Below are 26,256 nucleotides of genomic sequence, written 5' to 3'. Positions count from 1 at the left end.
ATTAACCCCCGGCACACCGCGATCAAACATGATCGCGGTGTACCGGCGGTATAGGGAAGCATCGCGCAGGGAGGGGGCTCCCTGCGGGCTTCCCTGAGACCCCCGGAGCAACGCGATGTGATCGCGTTGCTCTGAGGGTCTCCTACCTCCCTCCTCGCCGCAGGTCCCGGATCCAAGATGGCCGCGGCATCCGGGTCCTGCAGGGAGGGAGGTGGCTTACCGAGTGTCTGCTCAGAGCAGACACTTGGTAAGCCTGCAGCCCTGCACAGCAGATCGCAGATCTGGCAGAGTGCTGTGCACACTGCCAGATCAATGATCTGTGATGTCCCCCCCTGGGACAAAGTAAAAAAGTTAAAAAAAAATTCCCCACATGTGTGTAAAAAAAAAATAAAAAAAATATCCTAAATAAAGAAAAAAAAAAAAAAATTATTCCCATAAATACATTTCTTTAGCTAAATAAAATAAAAAAAACAATAAAAGTACACATATTTAGTATCGCCGCGTCCGTAACGACCCAACCTATAAAACTGCCCCACTAGTTAACCCCTTCAGTAAACACCGTAAGAAAAAAAAAAAAAAAAAACGAGGCAAAAAACAACGCTTTATTACCATACTGCCGAACAAAAAGTGGAATAACACGCGATCAAAAAGACTGATATAAATAACCATGGTACCGCTGAAAACGTCATCTTGTCCCGCAAAAAAAGAGCCGCCATACAGCATCATCAGCAAAAAAATAAAAAAGTTATAGTCCTGAGAATAAAGCGATACCAAAATAATTATTTTTTTCTATAAAATAGTTTTTATCGTATAAAAGCGCCAAAACATAAAAAAATGATATAAATGAGGTATCGCTGTAATCGTACTGACCCGACGAATAAAACTGCTTTATCAATTTTACCAAACGCGGAACGGTATAAACGCCTCCCCCAAAATAAATTCATGAATAGCTGGTTTTTGATCACTCTGCCTCACAAAAATCGGAATAAAAAGCGATCAAAAAATGTCACGTGTCCGAAAATGTTACCAATAAAAACGTCAACGCGTCCCGCAAAAAAACAAGATCTCACATAACTCTGTGGACTCAAATATGGAAAAATTACAGCTCTCAAAATGTGGTAACGCAAAAAATATTTTTTGCAATGAAAAGCGTCTTTCAGTGTGTGACAGCTGCCAATCATAAAAATCTGCTAAATAACCCACTATAAAAGTAAATCAAACCCCCCTTCATCACCCCCTTAGTTAGGGAAAAATAAAAAAATTAAAAAATGTATTTATTTCCATTTTCCCATTAGGGTTAGGGTTAGGGCTAGAGTTAGGACTAGAGTTAGGGCTAGGGTTAGGGTTAGGGCAAGGGTTAGGGCTAGGGTTAGGGCTAGGGTTGGGGCTAGGGTTGGGGCTAGGGTTAGGGCTAGAGTTAGGACTAGAGTTAGGGCTAGGGTTAGGGTTAGGGCAAGGGTTAGGACTAGGGTTAGGGCTAGGGTTGGGGCTAGGGTTAGGGCTAGGGTTAGGGCTAGGGTTGGGGATAGGGTTAGGGCTAGGGTTAGGGCTAGGGTTAGGGCTAGTGTTACGGCTAGTGTTAGGGCTAGTGATAGGGCTAGGGTTATTGCTAGGGTTAGGGCTAGGGTTAGGGTTAGGGTTGGGGCTAGGGTTGGAGCTACAGTTAGGGTTGGGGCTAAAGATAGGGTTAGGGTTTGGATTACATTTACGGTTGGGAATAGGGTTGGGTGTGTCTGGGTTAGAGGAGTGGTTAGGGTTACCGTTGGGATTAGGGTTAGGGATGTGTTTGGATTAGGGTTTCAGTTATAATTGGGGGGTTTCCACTGTTTAGGCACATCAGGGGCTCTCCAAACGGGACATGGCATCCGATCTGAATTCCAGCCAATTCTGCGTTGAAAAAGGAAAACAGTGCTCCTTCCCTTCAGAGCTCTCCCGTGTGCCCAAACAGGGGTTTACCCCAACATATGGGGTATCAGCGTACTCAGGACAAATTGGACATCATCTTTTGGGGTCCAATTTCTCCTGCTACCCTTGGGAAAATACAAAACTGGGGGCCAAAAAATAAGTTTTGTGGGAAAAAAAAGAGTTTTTATTTTCACGGCTCTGCGTTGTAAACTGTAGTGAAACACTTGGGGGTTCAAAGTTCTCACAACACATCTAGATAAGTTCCTTGGGGGGTCTAGTTTCCGATATGGGGTCACTTGTGGGGGGTTTGTACTGTTTGGGTACATCAGGGGCTCTGCAAATGCAACATGACGCCTGCAGACCAATCCATTTAAGTCTGCATTCCAAATGGCGCTCCTTCCCTTCCGAGCTCTGTCATGCGCCCAAACAGTGGTTCCCCCCCACATATGGGGTATCAGCGTACTCAGGACAAATTGATCAACAACTTTTGGGGTCCAATTTATCCTGATACCTTTGTGAAAATACAAAACTGGGGGCTAAAAAATCATTTTTGTGAAAAAAAAAAAGAATTTTTATTTTCACGGCTCTGCGTTATAAACTGTAGTGAAACACTTGGGGGTTCAAAGTTCTCACAACACATCTAGATAAGTTCCTTGGGGGGTCTAGTTTCCAATATGGGGTCACTTGTGGGGGGTTTGTACTGTTTGGGTACATCAGGGGCTCTGCAAATGCAACGTGACGCCTGCAGACCAATCCATTTAAGTCTGCATTCCAAATGACGCTCCTTCCCTTCCGAGCTCTGTCATGCACCCAAACAGTGGTTCCCCCCCACATATGGGGTATCAACGTACTCAGGACAAATTGGACAACAACTTTTGGAGCCCAATTTATCCTGGTACCCTTGTGAAAATACAAAACTGGGGGCTAAAAAATCATTTTTGTGAAAAAAAAAGGAATTTTTATTTTCACGGCTCTGCGTTATAAACTGTAGTGAAACACTTGGGGGTTCAAAGTTCTCACAACACATCTAGATAAGTTCCTTGGGGGGTCTAGTTTCCAATATGGGGTCAATTGTGGGGGGTTTGTACTGTTTGGGTACATCAGGGGCTCTGCAAATGCAACGTGACGCCTGCAGACCAATCCATTTAAGTCTGCATTCCAAATGGCGCTCCTTCCCTTCCGAGCTCTGTCATGCGCCCAAACAGTGGTTCCCCCCACATATGGGGTATCAGCGTACTCAGGACAAATTGAACAACAAAGTTTGGGGTCCAATTTATCCTGATACCCTTGTGAAAATACAAAACTGGGGGCTAAAAATCATTTTTGTGAAAAAAAAAAATGAATTTTTATTTTCACGGCTCTGCGTTATAAACTGTAGTGAAACACTTGGGGGTTCAAAGCTATCAAAACACATCTAGATAAGTTCCTTAGGGGGTCTACTTTCCAAAATGGTGTCACTTGTGGGGGTTTTTAATGTTTAGGCACATCAGGGGCTCTCCAAACGCAACATGGCATCCCATCTTAATTCCAGTCAATTTTGCATTGAAAAGTAAAATAGCGCTCCTTCCCTTCCGAGCTCTGCTATGCGCCCAAACAGTGGTTTACCCCCACATATGGGGTATCGTCGTACTCAGGACAAATTGCTCAACAACTTTTGTGGTCTAATTTCTTCTCTTACCCTTGGGGAAATAAAAAAATGGGGGCGAAAAGATCATTTTTGTGAAAAAATATGATTTTTATTTTTACGGCTCTGCATTATAAACTTCTGTGAAGCACTTGTTGGGTCAAAGTGCTCAACACACATCTAGATAAGTTCCTTAAGGGGTCTACTTTCCAAAATGGTGTCACTTGTGGGGGTTTTTAATGTTTAGGCACATCAGGGGCTCTCCAAACGCAACATGGCATCCCATCTTAATTCCAGTCAATTTTGCATTGAAAAGTAAAATAGCGCTCCTTCCCTTCCGAGCTCTGCTATGTGCCCAAACAGTGGTTTATCCCCACATATGGGGTATCGTCGTACTCAGGACAAATTGCACAACAACTTTTGTGGTCTAATTTCTTCTCTTACCCTTGGGGAAATAAAAAAATGGGGGCGAAAAGATCATTTTTGTGAAAAAATATGATTTTTATTTTTACGGCTCTGCATTATAAACTTCTGTGAAGCACTTGTTGGGTCAAAGTGCTCAACACACATCTAGATAAGATCCTTAGGGGGTCTACTTTCCAAAATGGTGTCACTTGTGGGGGGTTTCAATGTTTACGCACATCAGGGGCTCTCCAAATGCAACATGGCGTCCCATCTCAATTCCAGTCAATTTTGCATTGAAAAGTCAAATGGCGCTCCTTTCCTTCCGAGCTCTGCCCTGCGCCCAAACAATGGTTTACACCCACATATGGGGTATCAGCGTACTCAGGACGAATTGTACAACAAATTTTGGGGTCTATTTTCTCCTGTTACCCTTGGTAAAATAAAACAAATTGGAGCTGAAACAAATTTTGAGTGAAAAAAAGTTAAATGTTTAATTTTATTTAAACATTCCAAAAATTCCTGTGAAACACCTGAAGGGTTAATAAACTTCTTGAAAGTGGTTTTGAGTACCTTGAGGGGTGCAGTTTTTAGAATGGTGTCACACTTGGGTATTTTCTATCATATAGACCCCTCAAAATGACTTCAAATGAGATGTGGTCCCTAAAAAAAATGGTGTTGTAAAAATGAGAAATTGCTGGTCAACTTTTAACCCTTATAACTCCGTCACCCAAAAAAATTTTGGTTCCAAAATTGTGCTGATGTAAAGTAGACATGTGGGAAATGTTACTTATTAAGTATTTTGCATGACATATGTCTGTGATTTAAGGGCATAAAAATTCAAAGTTGGAAAATTGCGAAATTTTCAAAATTTTCGCCAAATATTCGTTTTTTTCACAAATAAACGCAAGTTATATCGAAGAAATTTTACCACTATCATGAAGTACAATATGTCACGAGAAAACAATGTCAGAATCGCCAAGATCCGTTGAAGCGTTCCAGAGTTATAACCTCATAAAGGGACAGTGGTCAGAATTGTAAAAATTGGCCCGGTCATTAACGTGCAAACCACCCTTGGGGGTGAAGGGGTTAATTATTTTTATATATTGATAGATCAGGCGATTCTGAAAGCGGCGATATCAAATATGTGCATTTTAATTTTTTTTAACATTTAAAAAAATCCACAAAAAACGGAATACTCAGGGGAGCAGTAGAAATAAAATTTGAGCAAAATCTTGTCACTTTTCATCTTAAAAAACGTGACTTTCCAATATTGCAGATTCTCTAGTCTTTAGTAAGCTCCTTCTTTTCTTTGGTGTTGGATCCTGGTCTGCTTTAATGGTTCCACCTTTACATGATGTTTTCATCGTCTTTGCTTCTGACATCTTGTTGAAGAATTTGTCAGCTGATCTAGTATCACTGATTTCTCACTTGTTGACATAGTAACACAGTGTCCAAACCCCATGCTGGTGTCTATGGTAAAACTAAGGGGTTTCTTAAGGTACCTTCACACTAAACGATATCGCTAGCGATCCGTGATGTTGCAGCGTCCTGGCTAGCGATATCGTTTAGTTTGACACGCAGCAGCGATCAGGATCCTGCTGTGATATCGCTGGTCGTTGAACAAAGTTCAGAACTTTATTTGGTCGTCAGACCGGCGTGTATCGTCGTGTTTGACACCAAAAGCAATGATACCAGCGATGTTTTACACTGGTAACCAGGGTAAACATCGGGTTACTAAGCGCAGGGCCGCGCTTAGTAACCCGATGTTTACCCTGGTTACTAGTGTAAAATGTAAAAAAAACAAACAGTACATACTCACCTTCGCGTCCCCCGGCGTCCGCTTCCCACACTGACTGAGCGCCGTAAAGTGAAAGTGAAAGTACAGCACAGCGGTGACGTCACCTCTCTGCTGTTAGGGCCGGCGCTCAGTCAGTGCAGGAAGCGGACGCCAGGGGACGCGAATGTAAGTATGTACAGTTTTTTTTTTTTTACATTTTACGCTGGTAACCAGGGTAAACATCGGGTTACTAAGCGCGGCCCTGCGCTTAGTAACCCGATGTTTACCCTGGTTACCCGGGGACCTCGGCATCGTTGGTTGCTGGAGAGCGGTCTGTGTGACAGCTCTCCAGCGATCAAACAGCGACGCTGCAGCGATCGGCATCGTTGTCGCTATCGCTGCAGCGTCGCTTAATGTGAAGGTACCTTTAGATGTTATAACCTGAATCAGCCAGTGTCAATCTTGTAGGCGTGCTGCCTTCTGCTCCTTATCCACCACCCTGCATCTGGGACTTTCACAGCCACTCTTAGTTTTCTATTTTGAGCCATTCTGTCCAGTACATCACAGAACATCTTTCTCCAGTTACACTTTCTTAAGGGAAACCTGACAGTTCCCCCATGTCCCCCAAACCACCCCCATTTATTTATTATGTTAAGTGGAGTCTGCACCAGGTTTTTGCTACTACATCTGAGGGCAGCAAGATTTTGAGGCAGAGGCTCTGATTCCAGCAATGTGTCATTTGCTGGGCTGCTTGCTGTCATTTTGGTGCAACTAATGTTTTACCTGCTGCAGATTTAGCAGTTCTCTGAATGCTGAGCTCTCTATAACGCCGCCCACAGCACTGATTGACAGCTTTCCGACCATGTACAATGTACACAGAAAGTAAAAAATGCTTACATTTGTGAGCTATTCATAGCATAGATCATCAATATCAGATCAGTGGGGTGTGATACCCGGCACTCCATCGAACAGTTGTTCCCAGTGGGGACTGATATGATCAGTTGCGGAGATGCCCCCACAGCTTTGTCACTTGTGGCCACGGCTGGGTGCCGCATATTTGCCTCTTTTCGAATGAATGGAAGTGGATCAGCTGTAACCTATTTTGACAACTATACAGTTGACAAAGCTGTACTGTTCAGCTAAAAGAAAAAATCCAGCTCACCATAGTTGTAGTCCCTGGAGGCTCGGAGCACGGAAACACTGTGTCAAGGCGTGAGGAATGCAGGAAATAGAAAAAAATCCAGCTCAACGAGGTGGTGAAAAAGCAAAGTCTTGGTACTTTATTCACTTCATATCAAAAAATAGAGGATAAAACAACAGCACAATATAATTAAAAACACTATCTACGCGTTTCTGGTGACATAGCACCCTTAGTCATGATAACTTTAGTGCAGCCTGTTCTATGCTTTTATGCTACAATAGCATAAAAGCATAGAACAGGCTGCACTAAAGTTATCATGACTAAGGGTGCTATGTCACCAGAAACGCGTAGATAGTGTTTTTAATTATATTGTGCTGTTGTTTTATCCTCTATTTTTTGATATGAAGTGAATAAAGTACCAAGACTTTACTGTTCAGCTACACAACTGAAACATCTGGCTGCCTGGACCAGCTGATTGGGGGGCATGTCGGGTGTCCCACACCACCAATCTGATATGGATGACCATTCCTCAGGATAGTTCACCAATATAAAAGTAGTGGAAACTCCTATAATCCCCTAAAAATATTATTTTATCCATGACGATTCTATTCCCTTTGTCAAAGCTAAAATACTAATCATGTGAGTAGGCATATTGTGAGAGAAATTGATGCAAGGGGCGCTCCTGTTGTTGTCAATTCCTGTAGTTGGCCGAGTTTCAATTATCTGATACTCTCATAAGAACAAAGATAGATTTCGACTGGGTACTATAAAGTTAGAAAATCATGGCATCAGGACTTTCTCTTCTTCAACTTTAATATTGACTATTATAAATTTCCAAATACTAAATTTGATACACAGACAATTCCAGGTTGTACTTGTAACAAGACACAACCTTTTCTTTCACAACATACACATTCCCAAGATATTTTCATCAAATACGTTTTATTAAGTCAGCTATGATTTTATGTATAGCAGTCCTTTCATTCATTGTATGGATGTGTATCTAGTGATGTGCACGTAAACTAAATGTCAAAACCAACATGTGAAAAATATCATATAAGCAAAAATCCCATGCCTTGACAAGTTCAACATTCTGCAAGGAAATAAATGATTTGTGGTGACAAGAAATAAATAATAGTTATTAAAGGGAACTCTTGTGCTCAACAAAAAAAATAAGTAAGGCCTTATATTACAGGAACTGTTATAGGTAAAAAAAGATATATGCAGACCAAATAATAAGATATACATAGATTTGTACTTTACAGTCTTTACAGTATATGGTAAGAATGGCAAATGTGCCACACATACATTGCCTGAGAGTGTGGCCAAATGTATGTCCGTGAGTCAACATATCTATTATTGACTTCCATTTAAAAAAAAAAAATGTACAGTGGGGAAAATAAGTATTTGATCCCTTAATGATTTTGTATGTTTGCCCACTGACAAAGACATGAACAGTAGCATTGTATAAATTATATAAATGTGTTTGCATTTTCCAGTGAGAAATAAGTATTTCAGCCCTCTGGCAAAAAAGATTTAATACTTGGTGGCAAAACCCTTGTTGGCAAGCACAGCAGTCAGACTTTTTTGTAGTTGATGATGAGGCTTGCGCACATGACAGGAGGAATTTTGGTCCACTCCTCTTTGCAGATCATCTCTAAATCATTAAGATTTTGAGGCTGTTGCTTGGCAACTCGGAGTTTCAACTCCCTCCATAAGTTTTCAACGGGATTAAGGTCTGGAGACTGGCTAGGTCACTCCATGACCTTAATGTGCCCCTTTTTGAGCCACTCCTTTTTTGCATTGGCTGTATGCTTTGGGTCATTGTCTTGCAGGAAGACCCAGCCACGACCTATTTTTAATGCCCTAGCGGAGGGAAGGAGGTTGTCTAGCTAGTCTAGCTTTATGCAGGTCTATGATCTTGTCCCTGATATCCTTATAAAGCTATTTGGTCTTGCCCATGTTGTAGAGGTTAGAGTCTGACTGATTAATTGAGTCTGTGGACAGGAGTCTTTTATAAAGGTGACTATGTAAGACAGCTGTCTGTAATGCAGGTAACATGTTGATTAGGAGCGTCTAACTGGTCTGTAGGAGCCAGAAATCTTAATGGTAGGTAGGGGGTCAAATACTTGTTTCTCACTGCAAAATGCTAATAAATGTATATAATTTATACAATGTGATCTTCTGGATTTTGTTTTTGATATTCTATCTCTCAATCTTAAAATTAACATACCCTTAAAATTATAGACTGTTCATGTCTTTGTTAGTGGGGAAACTTACAAAATCAGCAAGGGATCCAATACTTATTTCCCCTACTGTATAATATATACAATGGCTTGTAAAAGTTTGGGCACCCCGATCAAAATCATTGTTATTGTGAACAGTTAAGCAAGCTGAAGATGAAATGATCTCTAAAAGGCCTAAAGTTAAAGATGACACATTTCCTTTGTACATTTTGCAAAAAAAAATATATTTTCATCTTTTACATTTTAAAAATTACAAAAAGGAAAATGGATCTACTGTATTACTTGTTCACTATCATTGTTAGGAACAGCCAGGTGATGTAAATTTCCCAGCTTTATGAAAACCCAGCTTCCTCTAACCTTGTGCCAAAGAAATGCAGCCATGGGTTAGTCTAAGCAACTGATTTGCACTCTGCAAAGAAATATGGTGGAGGCCCACAAAGCAGGATAAAGCTATAGAAGATAGCAAAGTGTATTCAAGCTGCCCTTTCCTCAGTTTGAAATGTAAATAAGAAGTGGCAGTTAACAGGAATAGTGGAGGTCAAGAAAACGTCTGGAAGACTAAGCAAAATTTCAGTGAGAGCATCTCATAGGAATGCTAGAGAGGCAAATTAGAACCTCCGCTTGACTGCAAAAGACCTTCGGAAAGATTTAGCCGGGTAAGGATTTTAGTACATTGTTCTACTGTTCAGAGACACCTGCAAAAATATGGCCTTCATGGAATAGTCATCAGAAGAAAACCTGTCCTGCGTCCTCACCATAAAATTCAGCATCAGATGCATGCAAAAGAACATCTAAATAAGCCTGATCCATTCTGAAAAAAACTCCTGTGGACCAATGAGTTTAAAATAGAACCCTTTGGCTACAATGATCAAAACTGTGTGGAGAAAAAAGGGCACAGAATTTATGGAAAAGAACATCTCTCCAACCAATAAGCCTGGGTGTAGATCAATCCTGCTTTGGGGATGTGTTGTGATCAATGGCAAGGGGAACATTTCACAGGTAGAGGGAAGAATGGATTCAATGAAACTTCAACAAATTCTTGATGCAAACATAACACCATCTGTAAAATAGCTGAAGTTGAAAAGAGGATGGCTTCTACAAATGGAGAATGCTCCTAAAGATATGTCAAAATCCACAATAGACTACCTCAAAAGGTGCAAGCTGAACGTTTTACAATGGCCCTCACAGTCCCCTGATCTAAACATCATTGAAAATCCGTGCCTAGATCTCAAAATAGCAGTGCATGCAAGACGAACCAGGAATCTCACAGAACTGGAAGAATTTTCCAAGGAAGAATGAATGAAAATCCTTCAAACAAGAAATGAAAGACTTCTGGCTGGCTACAAAAAGCGTTTCCAAGCTGTGATACTTTCAAAAGGGGATGCTACTAGGTACTAACCAGGCAGGGCGCTCAAACTATTGCATCAGCCAATTTTCCTTTTTGTAACTTTTAAAATGTAATATATATATATATATATATATATATATATATATATATATATATATATATATATACACTCACCGGCCACTTTATTAGGTACACCATGCTAGTAACGGGTTGGACCCCCTTTTGCCTTCAGAACTGCCTCAATTCTTCGTGGCATAGATTCAACAAGGTGCTGGAAGCATTCCTCAGAGATTTTGGTCCATATTGACATGATGGCATCACACAGTTGCCGCAGATTTGTCGGCTGCACATCCCAAAGATGCTCCATACAAGGCAGGATGGATCCATGCTTTCATGTTGTTTACGCCAAATTCTGACCCTACCATCCGAATGTCGCAGCAGAAATCGAGACTCATCAGACCAAGCAACGTTTTTCCAATCTTCTACTGTCCAATTTCGATGAGCTTGTACAAATTGTATCCTCAGTTTCCTGTTCTTAGCTGAAAGGAGTGGTACCCGGTGTGGTCTTCTGCTGCTGTAGCCCATCTGTCTCAAAGTTCGACGCACTGTGCGTTCAGAGATGCTCTTAGGCCTACCTTGGTTGTAACGGGTGGCGATTTGAGTCACTGTTGCCTTTCTATCAGCTCGAACCAGTCTGCCCATTCTCCTCTGACCTCTGGCATCAACAAGGCATTTCCGCCCACAGAACTGCCGCTCACTGGATTTTTTTTCTTTTTCGGACCATTCTCTGTAAACCCTAGAGATGGTTGTGCGTGAAAATCCCAGTAGATCAGCAGTTTCTGAAATACTCAGACCAGCCCTTCTGGCACCAACAACCATGCCACGTTCAAAGGCACTCAAATCACCTTTCTTCCCCATACTAATGCTCGGTTTGAACTGCAAGAGATTGTCTTGACCATGTCTACATGCCTAAATGCACTGAGTTGCCGCCATGTGATTGGCTGATTAGAAATTAAGTGTTAACAAGAAGTTGGACAGGTGTACCTAATAAAGTGGCCGGTGAGTGTATATATATATATATATGTATATATATATATAATGTATATATTTTTTGCCTAAAATACAAAGGAAATGTGTCATCTTTATAGGCCTTTTAGAGATCATTTCATCTTCAACTTGCTTAACTATAAACAATAACAGTAATTTTGACCACTGTTGATCAAACTTTTACAATCCACTGTATAATGGCATACTTTTTTTGAAGGATCCACAATTATTAAAATGCTAAGTCAATGCTATTAAGCACAGTTATATACAGTATGCAGCTGTTTATAGCAAATGTATGTCGAAAGACAATTTTTGGCATGTTTGTTTGGCCCATGTAGACCCATTTGTATGACTCAGACTTAGCCCATACATGTGATTTGAAAAGAGCCTTTGCATTTCCACATTCTTCACACATAGAGTATATGAAACCATGTCAGACACCTACTGTGTCCAGTAAAAAGAAGCTGGCCTATATTTGAACTACTTTTCAACTAAGAGCACTCTCACGGTTAGTATTTGGTCAGTATTCTACATCACAGTATGTGTCAGCCAAAACCAGGAGTGGGTGATAAATACAGAAGTGGTGACGTGTTTCTATTATACTTTTCCTCTGATTTCTCCACTTCTGGTCTTGCCTTTTAAATACTGAGGTAAAATACTGACCAAATACTGAGTGTGTGAATATGACCTAAAGGCTGTGCTCCATTTGTTGTGACAATACAGCTACCAGCATAATCTCACATTCTAATGTTGCTGTTACATTTCCATTTTTGCTGGTGATTTTCTAAAATGATAGCAAAAACCCAGCTGTATTACCATGTTCGCGGCAACCAAATGCATGTAACATATGAACGCAGGCTAAGTGTCACGACTGTGTCAGAGGCTGCAGACAGTCGCACGGCATCTGGCTGCAGAAGGTCTCAGCAGTTGGCCTTTAAGATTAGTGGCCACCTCCCCTGGCCTTAATGGTGTCACCTGGATCTGGGTGTTTATAACTCCCAAGTTGCTGTTGGGAGTTGCAGGTGTTATTTTCTATCTGCACTTCCATGTAGAGCTTGGAGCTGCAGCAGTCGGCTAGCATCCTCTTTGGAGTTTGAAGGACGATGGTGTTTCTCTCTGAGCCTACTCAAGCTAAGTTTCCCCTTCTTTTATGTATCCTAGCTGTCTTTAGTGTTAGTGGGGTTTGACCAACGTCAACCTCTTCCTTCCCTAAGCAGGGTTTATCACTAGAGTCTAACAGGGACTAGGTATCCTGCTCAGCGATGGGTGCGGGACCTATTTTGGGTCTCTTTGGGCAGACAGGATGAGGTAAGATCTGCCTAGGGGTCTCCACTCCCGCTTCCATAGTGTTGGGTCCCCCTTCCCCTTATCCCTTTGTGTTGCACTTAGACTGTCCTACACTGTGCGTGACACTAAGGTTTCTGTTGCATATACATGGACAAAACTATTGGAACACACCTCCTAATCATTGATTCCATGTTTATCAAACAGGTGTATAAAATTCAGACCCTAGGTTTGCAGTCTGCCTTTACCAACATTTTTAAAAGAATGGGCTATTCGACAGAGCTCACTGAATTGAAGCATGATAGTATAATATTATGCCATTGCCAACAAGTCAGTTTGTGAATTTGTTGCCCTCCTAAATATTCCTCAATCAGCTCTTAGTTGTACTATTGAAAAGTGGGACAACAGCAAGCAATGAAGTGGCAAACCAAGTAGTCACAGAAGAGATTTCCTCTGTACATTGTTTTTCTTGTAAAAGTGTTGACTTTATTAAGACAATCGGAGCAATTGTAGGAATTCAAACAGTGCTTCATGTATGTGACCATAAGAGTCTTTTTCAAACTGTCGCTATAGAAAAGGGAATAGGCATTTATTACAACAGAGTATACACTGCAATACAAGTGATATCCATTGAAAAATATATACAGTACATACGGTATACACAAAAAAATATAAAATATTAAAATATCAAGAGAGACATAATACATATATACAAGTAAAATAAGCATTACTTTACTTCTATCTATGTATATATATATATATATATATATATATGTATTATATCTCTGTCATGATATTTTTCATTTTTTTGTACATATGTATATATTTTTCAATGTATATAAAATGTATTGCAGTACATATTTATTCTGTTCTTATAAGTAACTATCGAAACCTCACTTATGGTCGCCTGCAAGATGCACTGTTCAAATTTCTACGATTGTACCCATTTTCTTATTAAAGTCTACACTTTTGCATGAAAAACAGAGTGTGCAGTGGAAATCTCTTCTATGTTTCTTGGAACATCATTCCCTTCCACTAGCAACTAGTAATAATGGATCAGTGAGTACACTCCAATTTGTGAAAATTCAAGTAAAGTCAAAGAACAGGGAGGACAAGTGCTGAGGAACATAGTGCATAAAAGTCTCCAATTCTCTGCTGACTCAATGACCGTATAGTCCAGAACTTCCTTTGGCATTAACATCAGAACAAACACTGTCCACTGGGAGCTTCATGGTATAGGTTTCCATTGCCAAGCAGCTACATGTACAATGATAAGCATCGAATGGAGGGGTGTAAAGCATGCTGCCATTGGACTCTGAAGAGGTGGAACCTTTTTTTAGAGAGAGCAACAGTGATGGGCGGACCCATGGATGTTCGGGTCTGTAGGTTTAGTCAAATATTAAAAAAATTTGGTTCGGTACCAGAATTGTACCTGAACTCGAACCTGAACCCCATTCAAATGAGTGGGGGGCGTGAATATCAGGTGTATCCCACGCTGTCATGTGTTACAGCATGGAAAACACTGGCTCTGATCGGCCAGAGCACTGCAGTTCCCATTCTGTAACACAGATGAGAGTGTGAGCCAGCAGCTGTGACCGACAGGAAAATGGTAACTGCCGGTCAGAGGGATTACCTGATGAGAGTACCTTTTCCGAATCAGCATGACTGTGCCCTAGTGCCCAAAGTAAGGTCTAAAAAGGTAGGTTTGGGTGAAATTGGTGTGGACAAACTTGACTGGCTCCCACAGAGTCATGATGAGAACCTCATTGAACACTTTTGTGATAAACTAGAACAGAAATTGTGATCCAGGCTCTCTCATCTAAAATCAGTGTCTGACCTCACAAATGCTCTTCAGGATGAATGGGCAAGAAATCTTACAGACAACTCCAAAATCTTGTCGGAAGCCTTCCAAGGAGAGTGGAAAGTTGGTGGGTGAAACCATCTCCATATGTATGTATGTGGATATAGAATGGGATGTTATAAGAGCTCCTGTGTAGGTTTCCCAATACGTCTGTCCATGTAGTTTATGTCCAAACTAGGCTAAAATAATATCCAAATAAACAATACATGAAAATAAAGTAATAAAGAAATACCAGTACAATATATAATATTATTTATTGTGTATGTTAATATGTCTATTGTAAATAATACTACTGGGAAATATGCACATATTATTCATCAAATGAAGAGACTGCAAAAAAAAAAAAAATACTGCCTGGGGACTGAATTTTGAAAGAAAATCAAAATATTTTCCATGTCATACAGTACAGGCCTGTAGAGATGTAATTTAGATGTCTCACTTGGAAACTGTTCTATGAAATAGTAGAAAAGCGTCAATAACAGTGATACCAGATAAGCATCAGAATCTGATTTATTACGTTAGTGTATAATCTATAATATAACGCTGGGAGCGTCACTCTGTCCGAAGCCTTTATAGACAGCGCAAGCGCAAGCGCCGGCGCAGTCTGGACCCCACAGAGTGACGCTCCCAGGAGGAGATCGCGGTATGCGTAAGCACTGAACGCACACCGCGATCTCCAACGGAAAAGCAGGTACCAGCCAGGAGGGGGTGAGTATGCAATATTTATCTGACTGTCCCGTTCCACCGATGCGTGCTGCTCCATCCTCTGCCTGTGACGTTCAGTTCAGAGGGCACGATGACGCGCTTAATGCGCGCCGCCCTCTGACTGAACAGTCACAGCCAGAGGATGTGGAGGATGAAGCGGCGCGCAGCAGTGGAACGGGACAGTCAGGTAAATATAGCAAGTGCTGGGGGCCTGAGCTAGCGGCGACTCCGGCACCTGACCCCCACAGTGCACCAGTGTCTCCGCCTGCTCAGGCCCCCAGCACTAGGCGTCCAGCACAGCCACGCACAGCCGCCCGCACTCACCACAGCCACGCACAGCCGCCCGCACTCACCACAGCCACGCACAGCTGCCTGCACTCAGCACCGCCACGCACAGCCACCCACACTCACCACAGCCACGCACAGCCGCCCGCACTCACCACCGCCACGCACAGCCGCCCGCACTCAGCACTGCCACGCACAGCCGCCCACACTCACCACAGCCACGCACAGCTGCCCGCACTCACCACAGCCACGCACAGCCGCCCGCACTCACAGCCACGCACAGCCGCCCGCACTCACCACAGCCACGCACAGCCGCCCGCACTCACCACAGCCACGCACAGCCGCTTGCACTCACCACAGCCACGCACAGCCGCCCGCACTCAGCACAGCCACGCACAGCCGCCCGCACTCACCACAGCCACGCACAGCTGCCCGCACTCACCACAGCCACGCACAGCCGCCCGCACTCACCACAGCCACGCACAGCCGCCCGCACTCATCACAGCCACGCACAAATGCCCGCACTCAGCACAGCCGCCGGCACTCAGCACAGCCGCCGGCACTCAGCACAGCCGCGCACAGCCGTCCGCACTCACCACAGCCGCGCACAGCCGCCCGCGCTCAGCACCGCCACGCACAGCCGCCCGCGCTCAGCACCGCCATGCACAGCCGCCCACGCTCAGCACCGCCACACACAGCCGCCGGTGCTCAGCACCGCCACGCACAGCCGCCGGCGCTCAGCACCGCCACGCACAGCCGCCGGCGCTCAGCACCGCCATGCACAGCCGCCGGTGCTCAGCACCGCCACGCACAGGCGCCGGCGCTCAGCAGAGCCAAGCACAGCCGCCGGCGCCCAGCACAGCCACGCACAGCCGCCGGCACTCAGCACAGCCACGCACAGCCGCCGGCGCTCAGCACAGCCATGCACAGCCACCGGCGCTCAGCACAGCCACCCACAGCCGCCGGCGCTCAGCACAGCCATGCACAGCTGCCGGCGCTCAGCACAGCCACGCACAGCCGCCAGTGCTCAGCACAGCCGCCAGCGCTCAGCACAGCCACGCACAGCCACCGGCGCTCAGCACAGCTGCCGGCACTCAGCACAGCCGCCGGCACTCAGCACAGCCACCGGCACTCAGCACAGCCGCCCGCGGGCAGTAGAGCCGGAGAGAAAAAGATGGGAGCAACATATGGCAGAATGGAAACAGGAACTAGCAGAATGGGTGCAGCACATTACAACAGAATGGGGGCGCAGGATGGGAGCAGCACATGATAGAATGGCGGCATGGGATGGGAGCAGCACATGACAGAATGGGGGCGCGGCATGGGAGCAGCACATGACAGAATGATTGCGCACGATGGGAGCAGCACATGACAGAATGGGGGTGTAGGATGGGAGCACATGACAGGATGGGGCGCAGGATGGGAGCACATGACAGGATGGGAGCAGCACATGACAGATTGGGGGCACAGGATGGGAGCAGCACATGACAGAATGGGGGCACACACATGACAGGATGGAGCAGCATATGACAGGATGGGGGGCGCAGGATGGGAGCAGCACATGACAGAATGAGGACGCAGGATGGAGCAGCACATGACAGGATGGGAGAGCAAGATGGGAGCAGCACATACCAGGATGGAGACCATATACCAATATAAATGCTCGCCACCCGGGCGTAGAACGGGTTCAATAGCTAGTATCATATATACTTGGATGACGAGGACAATATGAGAACAGGAAATAATAAATATAACTTTTTAAGTAGTGCTCTTCTCTCATGTAGTTAAAAGTGATATTCAACTATTATAGCATGATTATAATATAATAACTAATACATAATTATTATATATGGTTCTGGAAGAGGACCAGTACGGATCCATTACAGCGGTCCAGCATTTATCTCAGACTCCTGAATGGCATATTAACCTAATCATAGAGTAATACATAGCCCGCTGCTATACGTGTGCTGTAGTTGTCAGTCTAAAGGCTGTTACTCTATTTTCTCGGGTCAGATATGACAAATCTAACAACTTGTCATTAGAGGGCAAGTCAAGGGTAGAGTCTGGTTTGGGGCTGCAACGCTTCTAAAAAAGCAGTTTACATCATTGACTGTAAAGAGTTTTGTGGGAGGCAATGCTCGAGAGAAACATTTAGGAGAACCCTCATTTAATCATGGGGGTCCGAAAAAGCTCAGCCTAATCAATGTGTGAGCCGCCACAAAAATTTCTGCAATGCTTAAGGGTCTGTGCAAATGTTGCATGTTTTTCTGTGCAGATTTGTCACAAAACCAGAAGGATTTCCTAGTGCCAGCAAAATGAATGAGATTCCTGAAGTCTCATGCATACCTTGCCTATTTTGGCCTTGCAGATTTGCAGCAGATTTAAATCTGTAAGACCACGTTCACACCTTCAGTATTTGGTCAGTATTTTACACCAGTATTTATAAGCCAAACCAAGAGTGGGTGATAAATACAGAAGTGGTGCATATGTTTCTATTATACTTTTCCTCTGATTGTTCCATTCCTGGTTTTGGCTACAAATACTGATGTAAAATACTGACCCAATACTAAATGTGCGATTGTGGCCCAAAAAACGAAAAAAAAACCACGTGAGTTTTGAACCAGCTTAAGCGCCCCTGAAGTTTGGCATTGGGGGAAAAGGGGATGGAGCATGTCAAATTTCAATATGCCCAATCCTTTGTTCCAAGAAAGATAAATGGTGACAGAAGTATGTAACAGCAGTTTATAGCCCTTAATCCACTGAAATAAATATGTACGACTGACTGATCCGAGCTTCCATGTTTGTAGAGGAATCCTAGGATGCATAGCTGTCAGCCAAGGTTCTGGACATGTTATTTTATCATTTATCTCATATTTCGCTTTCTTGGCATGTTTTTAGTAAAATGGCTTTAGTTTTGAGGATATTAATATTTATAGGTACTAAAGTGGTGAAGCTCGTAAGTGTCGTTGGCCCTGATCAATACAGATGAGTGCGGGATAAGAGCTTGTTCTGTGTAATCATTATAGAGCGCACATATTGAATATTAAATTGGAACTACAGGTGCATCTCACAAAATTAGAATTTCATCAAAAAGTTAATTTACTTCAGTTTCACTTTATGTTTTGAAGAACTGAAATAAATTAACTTTTTGATGATATTCTAATTTTGTGAGAAGCACTTGTAAGTTGCCTTTTTTGATTAATGTAGTCTGGCCATAAATGACAGGATGTCTATATTTCCTCATACTATATAAACCAGGCTTAAAGGTCATACAAAATAATATCTGCTAACACTGTAATCCCACGAGGAATGCCAGGTGGCATTGCAATGGTTAACGTAGAGTAGGATTACTGTAACAATGCAGAAAGATCAATTCTATAAATGCACATTAAGAAAATGCACACACCCTCAAAGCAGCGATCCTGAAGAATGCCTGAATATCACATTACTGCATTATGGAAAGGAAAAAAACAGCACACATGGCATGGCTCATTGCTGGCCGCTTGCTCAGGCACATTCATCTTTTTCACGATTACTTTTTCCTTATTCAAATATAGAAAGACATTTAATAAAATACCAATGTACAGTACAGACCAAAAGTTTGGACACAACTTCTCATTTAAAGATTTTTCTGTATTTTCATGACTAGGCATCAAAACTGTGAATTAACACGTGGAATTATATACTTCACAAAAAAGTGTGAAACAACTGAAATTATGTCTTATATTCTAGGTTCTTCAAAGTAGCCACCTTTTACTTTGATGACTGCCTTGCACACTCTTGGCATTCTCTTGATGAGCTTCAAGAGGTAGTCACCAGGAATGGTTTTCACTTCACAGGTGTGCCCTGTCAGGTTTAATAAGTGGGATTTCTTGCCTTATAATGGGGTTGGGACCATCAGTTGTGTTATGCAGAAGTCTGGTGGGTACACAGCTGATAGTCCTACTGAATAGACTGTTAGAATTTGTATTATGGCAAGAAAAAAGCAGCTAAGTAAGGAAAAACGAGTGGCCATCATTACTTTAAGAAATGAGGGTCAGTCAGTCCGAAAAATTGGGAAAACTTTGAAAGTGTCCCCAAGTGCAGTGGCAAAAACCATCAAGCGCTACAAAGAAACTGGCTCACATGAGGACCGCCCCAGGAAAGGAAGACCAAGAGTCACCTCTGCTTCTGAGGATAAGTTTATCCAAGTCACCAGCCTCAGAAATTACAGGTTAACAGCAGCTCAGATTAGAGACCAGGTCAATGCCACACAGAGTTCTAGCAGCAGACACATCTCTACAACAACTGTTAAGAGGAGACTCTGTGTAGCAGGCCTTCATGGTAAAATAGCTGCTAGGAAACTACTGCTAAAGACAGGCAACAAGCAAAAGAGACTTGTTTGGGCTAAAGAACACAAGGAATGGACATTAGACCAGTGAAAATCTGTGCTTTGGTCTGATGAGTCCAAATTTGAGATCTTTGGTTCCAACCACCGTGTCTTTGTGCGACGCAGAAAAGGTGAACGGATGAACTCTACATGCCTGGTTCCCACCGTGAAGCATGGGGGAGGAGGTGTGATGGTGTGGGGGTGCTTTGCTGGTGACACTGTTGGGGATTTATTCAAAATTGAAGGCATAATGAACCAGCATGGCTACCACAGCATCTTGCAGCTGCCTGCTATTCCATCCGGTTTGCGTTTAGTTGGACCATCATTTATTTTTCAACAGGACAATGATCCCAAACACACCACCAGGCTGTGTAAGGGCTATTTGACCAAGAAGGAGAGTGATGGGGTGCTATGCCAGATGACCTGGCCTTCATACTCATCAGACCTGAACCCAGTCGAGATGGTTTGGGGTGAGCTGGACCGCAGAGTGAAGGCAAAAGGGCCAACAAGTGCTAAGCATCTCTGGGAACTCCTTCAAGATTGTTGGAAGACCATTTCTGGTGACTACCTCTTGAAGCTCATCAAGAGAATGCCAAGAGTGTGCAAAGCAGTAATCAAAGCAAAAGGTGGCTACTTTGAAGAAGCTAGAATATAAGACATAATTTCAGTTGTTTCACACTTTTTTGTTAAGTATATAATTCCACATGTGTTAATTCATAGTTTTGATGCCTTCAGTGTGAATGTACAATTTTCATAGTCATGAAAAAACAGAAAAATCTTTAAATAAGAAGGTGTGTCCAAACTTTTGGTCTGTACTGTATATTTGCGCATTTATACTGATAAAAGAATAGCAATAATGCGCCTATATTCCATTTTAACAATCTAGTACATTTTAGATGGAATCACTAAATTTTCAGATTACTAAATACATTGTCCAGATATAGCATTGGGCCTGTTTATAAAATGGCCATTTTCCTGTCCCCCATGTGTGGGGCATCATAGTGGTGCGACCCAAAGGGTCCTGTGTTTGGTACAATAGAGTGTCACATGTATATGATAAAAAGAAGAGTGCTAGTTCATTTAATTTGATTTATAATGAAACATTGGCCACCTCATATAAATTTTATATATTTAATTAAAGATGTAGTTTCTATCCGATGTTTAACTAAAATTCTAGATAGAAACTCTCAGAGAAGTCCAAATTCCAGCTTAACAATTCCTGGGACTCAGTTTAAGACTGGGGAGAATAAGAATTTCTAAGCTTGTGTTTGATAAATAATCTCCCAAAACTTTTGGAGTATCAGATTAATTTATAACCGTCATGATTTTCGATGTTTCGCAGCATAATAAGTAAAACACTGCTTGTATCCATCCAGCTTTATTGCAGTAAGTTGGGCTAGGGTCACATGACTGATATTCTTTCATTCGAGAAAATCATTCTGGTTATGCTAAACCCACTTGGATCAGCCTCTGATCAGAGTATGAGTAGAGTGTGATCAGAGGGTAATCAGATTCTCTCAGACATGGAGAACAGAAAGCTTCTCCATCTTCTACGTGCAGTATGTGTCCATGAAAATCCAACCAATATTTTCCACAGACCCATAGACATGAGTGGCTGAGTGACATCTGATTATCAGAGGCAACTCATGCATGCTGCGATTTTTTTTCCTTGGACCGAATTACGAGGAGGAAAAAATCATAGATGTGCCTGACCTCATTGATTGGTCAGATGACAGGCTAATCATCTACTAATTGATATAATCCAAAGAGGGCTGGACAGAGACAGTTGTTGGGTAAGGACTGTGGTGGTGGGTAAGGACTGAGCTGTTGGGTTAGGATGGAGCTCTTGGGTCAGATGAAGTTGTTTGGAAAGGATGGAGCTGTTGGATAAGGACGGAGCTGTTGGATAAGGATGGAGCTGTTGGGTAAAGATGCAGCTGTTGGTTAAGGATAGAGCTGTTGCGTAAGGATGGTGATATTGTATAAGGACGGAGGTGTTGGGTAAGGACAGAGTTGTTGGGTAAGGATGCAGCTGTTGTGTAAGGACAGAAAAGTTGGGTAAGGACGGAGCTGTTGGATAAGGATGGAGCTGTTGGTTAAGGATGGAGCTGTTGCGTAAGGACGGTGATATTGGGTAAGGATGGAGGTGTTGGGTTAAGACGGAGCTGTTGGGTAAGGACAGAAATGATGGGTAAGGACGGAGCTGTGGGTAAGGATGAAGCTGTTGGGTAAGGATGGTGCTGTTGTGTAAGGACAGTAATGTTGGGTAAGGACAGAGCTGTTGGGTAAGGACGGAGCTATTGGGTAAAAAACGAGCTATTGGGTAAGGATGGAACTGTTGGGTAAGGATGGAGTTGTTGGGTGCTTCTCCAGTGTAGCCTAACTACTCTCGACTGGCAAACTATGGGAATGGGTTATAGCACAGGGTGATTATGAGTACCAGCCTGGCAAAATAACACTCCCCCTGCTACAGTATATCCTGAAACAGCTTGTGAGGGTTGTAATTGCTTTTAACAGAATGCAAAGCCATATTGTAAGTGGATTTAGTTTTTCAGATTAATCATGCTATTATATTAAATGAAGAGGCATAAAAAAAGAACAGGAAGACAAGGGAAACACAGTACGAGAAGTACAATAAAAACTAGCCAGGCACAATTATTGCATTTCTAATCAAGTATGGGGACTAAAAATGCATCTGTGGAACATGATCTTAAAGTAGAAGATACTGAGTATATGTTTCTTGTGGCTTTGGTAATCAATATCTGAGTCTACATTTCAGGTTGGCGCATTAGATTAGAGCTTATTGATCACAGGATAAACCCCCATTCTTTCCAGAATTCAGAGACATGGACATGACTTAAAAGAACATGACAACTATTGTCCCCAAGTCACCAGCATGTTATGTAAGGTCACACTTAAAGCTTATGTTCACATGAAGCCTCCGTCACAGATTTGACGTGAAATACCTGTCAAAATTGTGCCGCGTGGGCATTATTTTATCTGGTAAAATGCCGGACACCATGATAAAAGATAAACATCCCATTACAGTAGATGGGGTGGCAGCATGACATGTCCTTTAACTTTGTTGCTCTGATCTTTGGACAGAGAAGAACAATAGAATTAAAAAACGTAGGTGTAAATAGGGCCTGAACCCTTACAAAACTAAGCAGTATTTTACTTTGATAACTGTGCTAAAACTGATGGCTGGCTGTATATTTGATCACACATATAAATGGAGCAGTGTGTAAGACATATACCTAAGACACATAACACAAAATGTTTATTGATGACCTCAGATATAGAAGCGGCACAATTCCAATTTTGGCGCAGCCACATATGCAGCTGTACAATACACACATTACAGTTAATGGAGTGTATACTGAGGATCTTGTCTCAACAAATCGACAATTTCCATCTCAGTGATCAGCTACACACATGGCAAACTTCAATTTGTCATTTACGCGCTTTTCCTACATAAAGGAACCAACCCAACTCTGCTACACTTTTCAACTCAGATAGTATTATATGTCAGATCTATGTCTATTCTATATTGATTTTACACCTATAATTTATTATTAAATATTACCTAGGCAAAAAGAATTCTCAGGAAGCCTGACCTAATAATGGACACAATTAATGGCAACAGGTCCAACTTCTGTCTAACTTATAAGTCGTTTGGACAATTACTTGTATTTTTATAAGGCTCTGTCTATGTATTATAATGCTGAATGTGGACATTTACTCCTCTGCACCAGACAGAAATATACAAGGATGCAACTTTTACACCAAGTTTCTGTATCTTCAGCTTTCATTATATGATAATAGTTTCCTTTACAGTTGCCTTGAAAGTGATTCCATTACTATAAAACAGTTTGGTCGATCATCGACAGGTGTTTGAGTAATCATAAAACTTCCCTGCCCGCCATCTTCAGGTTGGGACACGGGATTCATAGGAAATATTATTTATTCATGCTGATTCCAACAGGTTAGGACATCTCAACAGGGAAACATAGTGCAGCCATAGCTTGTCCATAGGCTGTAGATTGCTGCATGTGCATACATAAGTCAGGAAAGGATTTCGCCTGCAGCTGCGGACCCAATATATTATAAAGTCATATCCTACACCCTCTAATGACATCAGTGTTATTTCTATGAATATATACTGTACATTGATACCATAGGGGATTACTGCCATTACTTCTGCGTGACATTACTGCTTTTAGTTCACATGTGATAACCACTAAATACAACATGCAAAGTATAATATATTAAACAGGGCAGAACTTCTCTAACTATATTGCTCAAACATCTGCTCATCTTTCCAAAGACACATGAAACATGACAGAAAAATGACAAACTATGGAAAATGAAATCCTTCTTTTCTATCATCACAGATATTTTTTCATATACATATTACACTAAGATATTGAACTGAAATAAAACAAAAATTGACACTATATATAAAAAATATAGTAATGTTAATATACGTACTATTTGGTAATCATATGGATAACTAAGGTTATATTAATAATTATCACAAATAATAATAACTGGAGCAGAGTTTGGGAACTCACAGGGTTAACACACATCCACTAATAGGAATAGTCATTACAGCAGTATTAATCTCGCCCTATTTCTGGTATAATACCGTGCATGGTAACCGTGTGTGATGTCAGCTGTGATATTGGACTATAAAGTATGGAGCTGGGTGCTATGACGTGGCACATTTGGTTTTACAGCGCATGTATATATTTTTTTCAATGATAGGATTCTGGTTCCATACTGATGAGGACATTAAGGTGAGCTGTCCACATCAAGGCGTTCAGGTACGTGCCATCTGCCCAGGCGCTCCTGGCATGCTTACAAAGTAGGGTACGTCCCACCCTTGTGAGGCTTGGGTTTCTAAGCAGTAGAAGGTGGTGTGATTCAAGGTTACAGGGAGCAGCCACAATTCCAGGACTTCACATTTTAAAATAGCCACTCTCATTTCCCAAAGAAAAAAAAAATCAATAATCTCACTTAAATTCTTCACTGGGAGATGAAGCGCTTTGTAAATAATGTATGACATGCAGAAATGAGACAAAAGTCGCATTAGTCTGGCACAAAGTACTTTGGTGTGAGCTGACATGTCCTGGCCAAGAGCAGGGCGGCTAGCTGCAGTCCCCAACTCCACAAGGCTGGGGGAGCCTGAGGTGCATTTGTCCTTCAGCTGACATACACGGGGCCATGTGGGCCATTACATGACAGCAGGCTGCTGGGACAGAACCCTCCACATTCCCCCATCATGTCACTTCATGTTGAGAAGTTGTCCATCACGGCTTGGGGTGACTTCCCACACCTGTTGCACATGGGCTGAAGGAGAGGGGCAGTGTGTGCTCTTACCTGGATGTGTCCCTGGTACATTGTGCTGCAGGGTCCCCTGGAGAATGCGGGGTGAGGAGCCTGTGGGTGGTGGTGGAGCAGCTCCTTGGCCGCAGTCCTGGGAACTGTCCTCCTCTCTGGTGCTGAAGCAGCAGCAGATGCGGCAGAGACCTCTGAGGAGACAACTCTGGGAAGAAACTCTCCTCCTCCTCTATGGAACTCTTCCTCGCTGACTGTTCATGTCTTTCTGATGCCTGCACCTCCCCAGGGATCACAAGGGCGCCTCCTCCTGCTACTCCGTGCCCACTGCAGGACTCATGGCAGCTGGCAGCGTGACACACAAATACTACCTGGGACTCATCGGAGAGGAGCTCTGTGCGGGTCTCTCCCACTGACTCCCCCTCTGCTCCATGACATCAGCAGGACCTCCCCTCATCCACCCTCCCCCTCAGCCCTCACACAGCACTCCTCACACAGCTCTCCTCACACAGCCCTCCTCACACAGCTCTCCTCACACAGCACCCCTCACACAGCACCCCTCACACAGCACCCCTCACACAGCCCCCCTCACACAGCACTCCTCACACAGCTCTCCTCACACAGCACCCCTCACACAGCCCCCCTCACACAGCCCCCCTCACACAGCACTCCTCACACAGCACTCCTCACACAGCACCCCTCACACAGCTCTCCTCACACAGCACCCCTCACACAGCCCTCCTCACACAGCACCCCTCACACAGCACCCCTCACACAGCCCTCCTCACACAGCTCTCCTCACACAGCACCCCTCACACAGCACCCCTCACACAGCACCCCTCACACAGCTCTCCTCACACAGCACCCCTCACACAGCCCTCCTCACACAGCACCCCTCACACAGCACCCCTCACACAGC

General features: G+C 43.1%; 1 protein-coding gene across 3 annotated transcripts in view; it reads right to left on the bottom strand.

Moving 5' to 3' along the window:
* The window catches only part of PEX5L (peroxisomal biogenesis factor 5 like), a 502,469-nt gene extending 476,655 nt beyond the window's left edge, over positions 1-25,814 (bottom strand). For 2 of the 3 annotated variants that reach the window (XM_077290453.1, XM_077290454.1), the window contains exon 1: positions 25,380-25,814. In XM_077290453.1, coding sequence (XP_077146568.1) covers positions 25,380-25,400 — 21 coding nt within the window. In that variant the 5' untranslated portion in view covers positions 25,401-25,814. The remainder of the gene's footprint in view (positions 1-25,379) is intronic. The other variant, XM_077290455.1, reaches the window with a different exon arrangement.
* Positions 25,815-26,256: the final 442 nt, after the last annotated feature.

This window comes from Ranitomeya variabilis, chromosome 2, assembly GCF_051348905.1.
Source record: "Ranitomeya variabilis isolate aRanVar5 chromosome 2, aRanVar5.hap1, whole genome shotgun sequence".
Lineage (NCBI taxonomy): Eukaryota > Metazoa > Chordata > Amphibia > Anura > Dendrobatidae > Ranitomeya > Ranitomeya variabilis.
The sequence above is the reverse complement of the archived record's forward strand: the minus strand, read 5'-3'. Positions and strand labels throughout refer to the sequence as shown.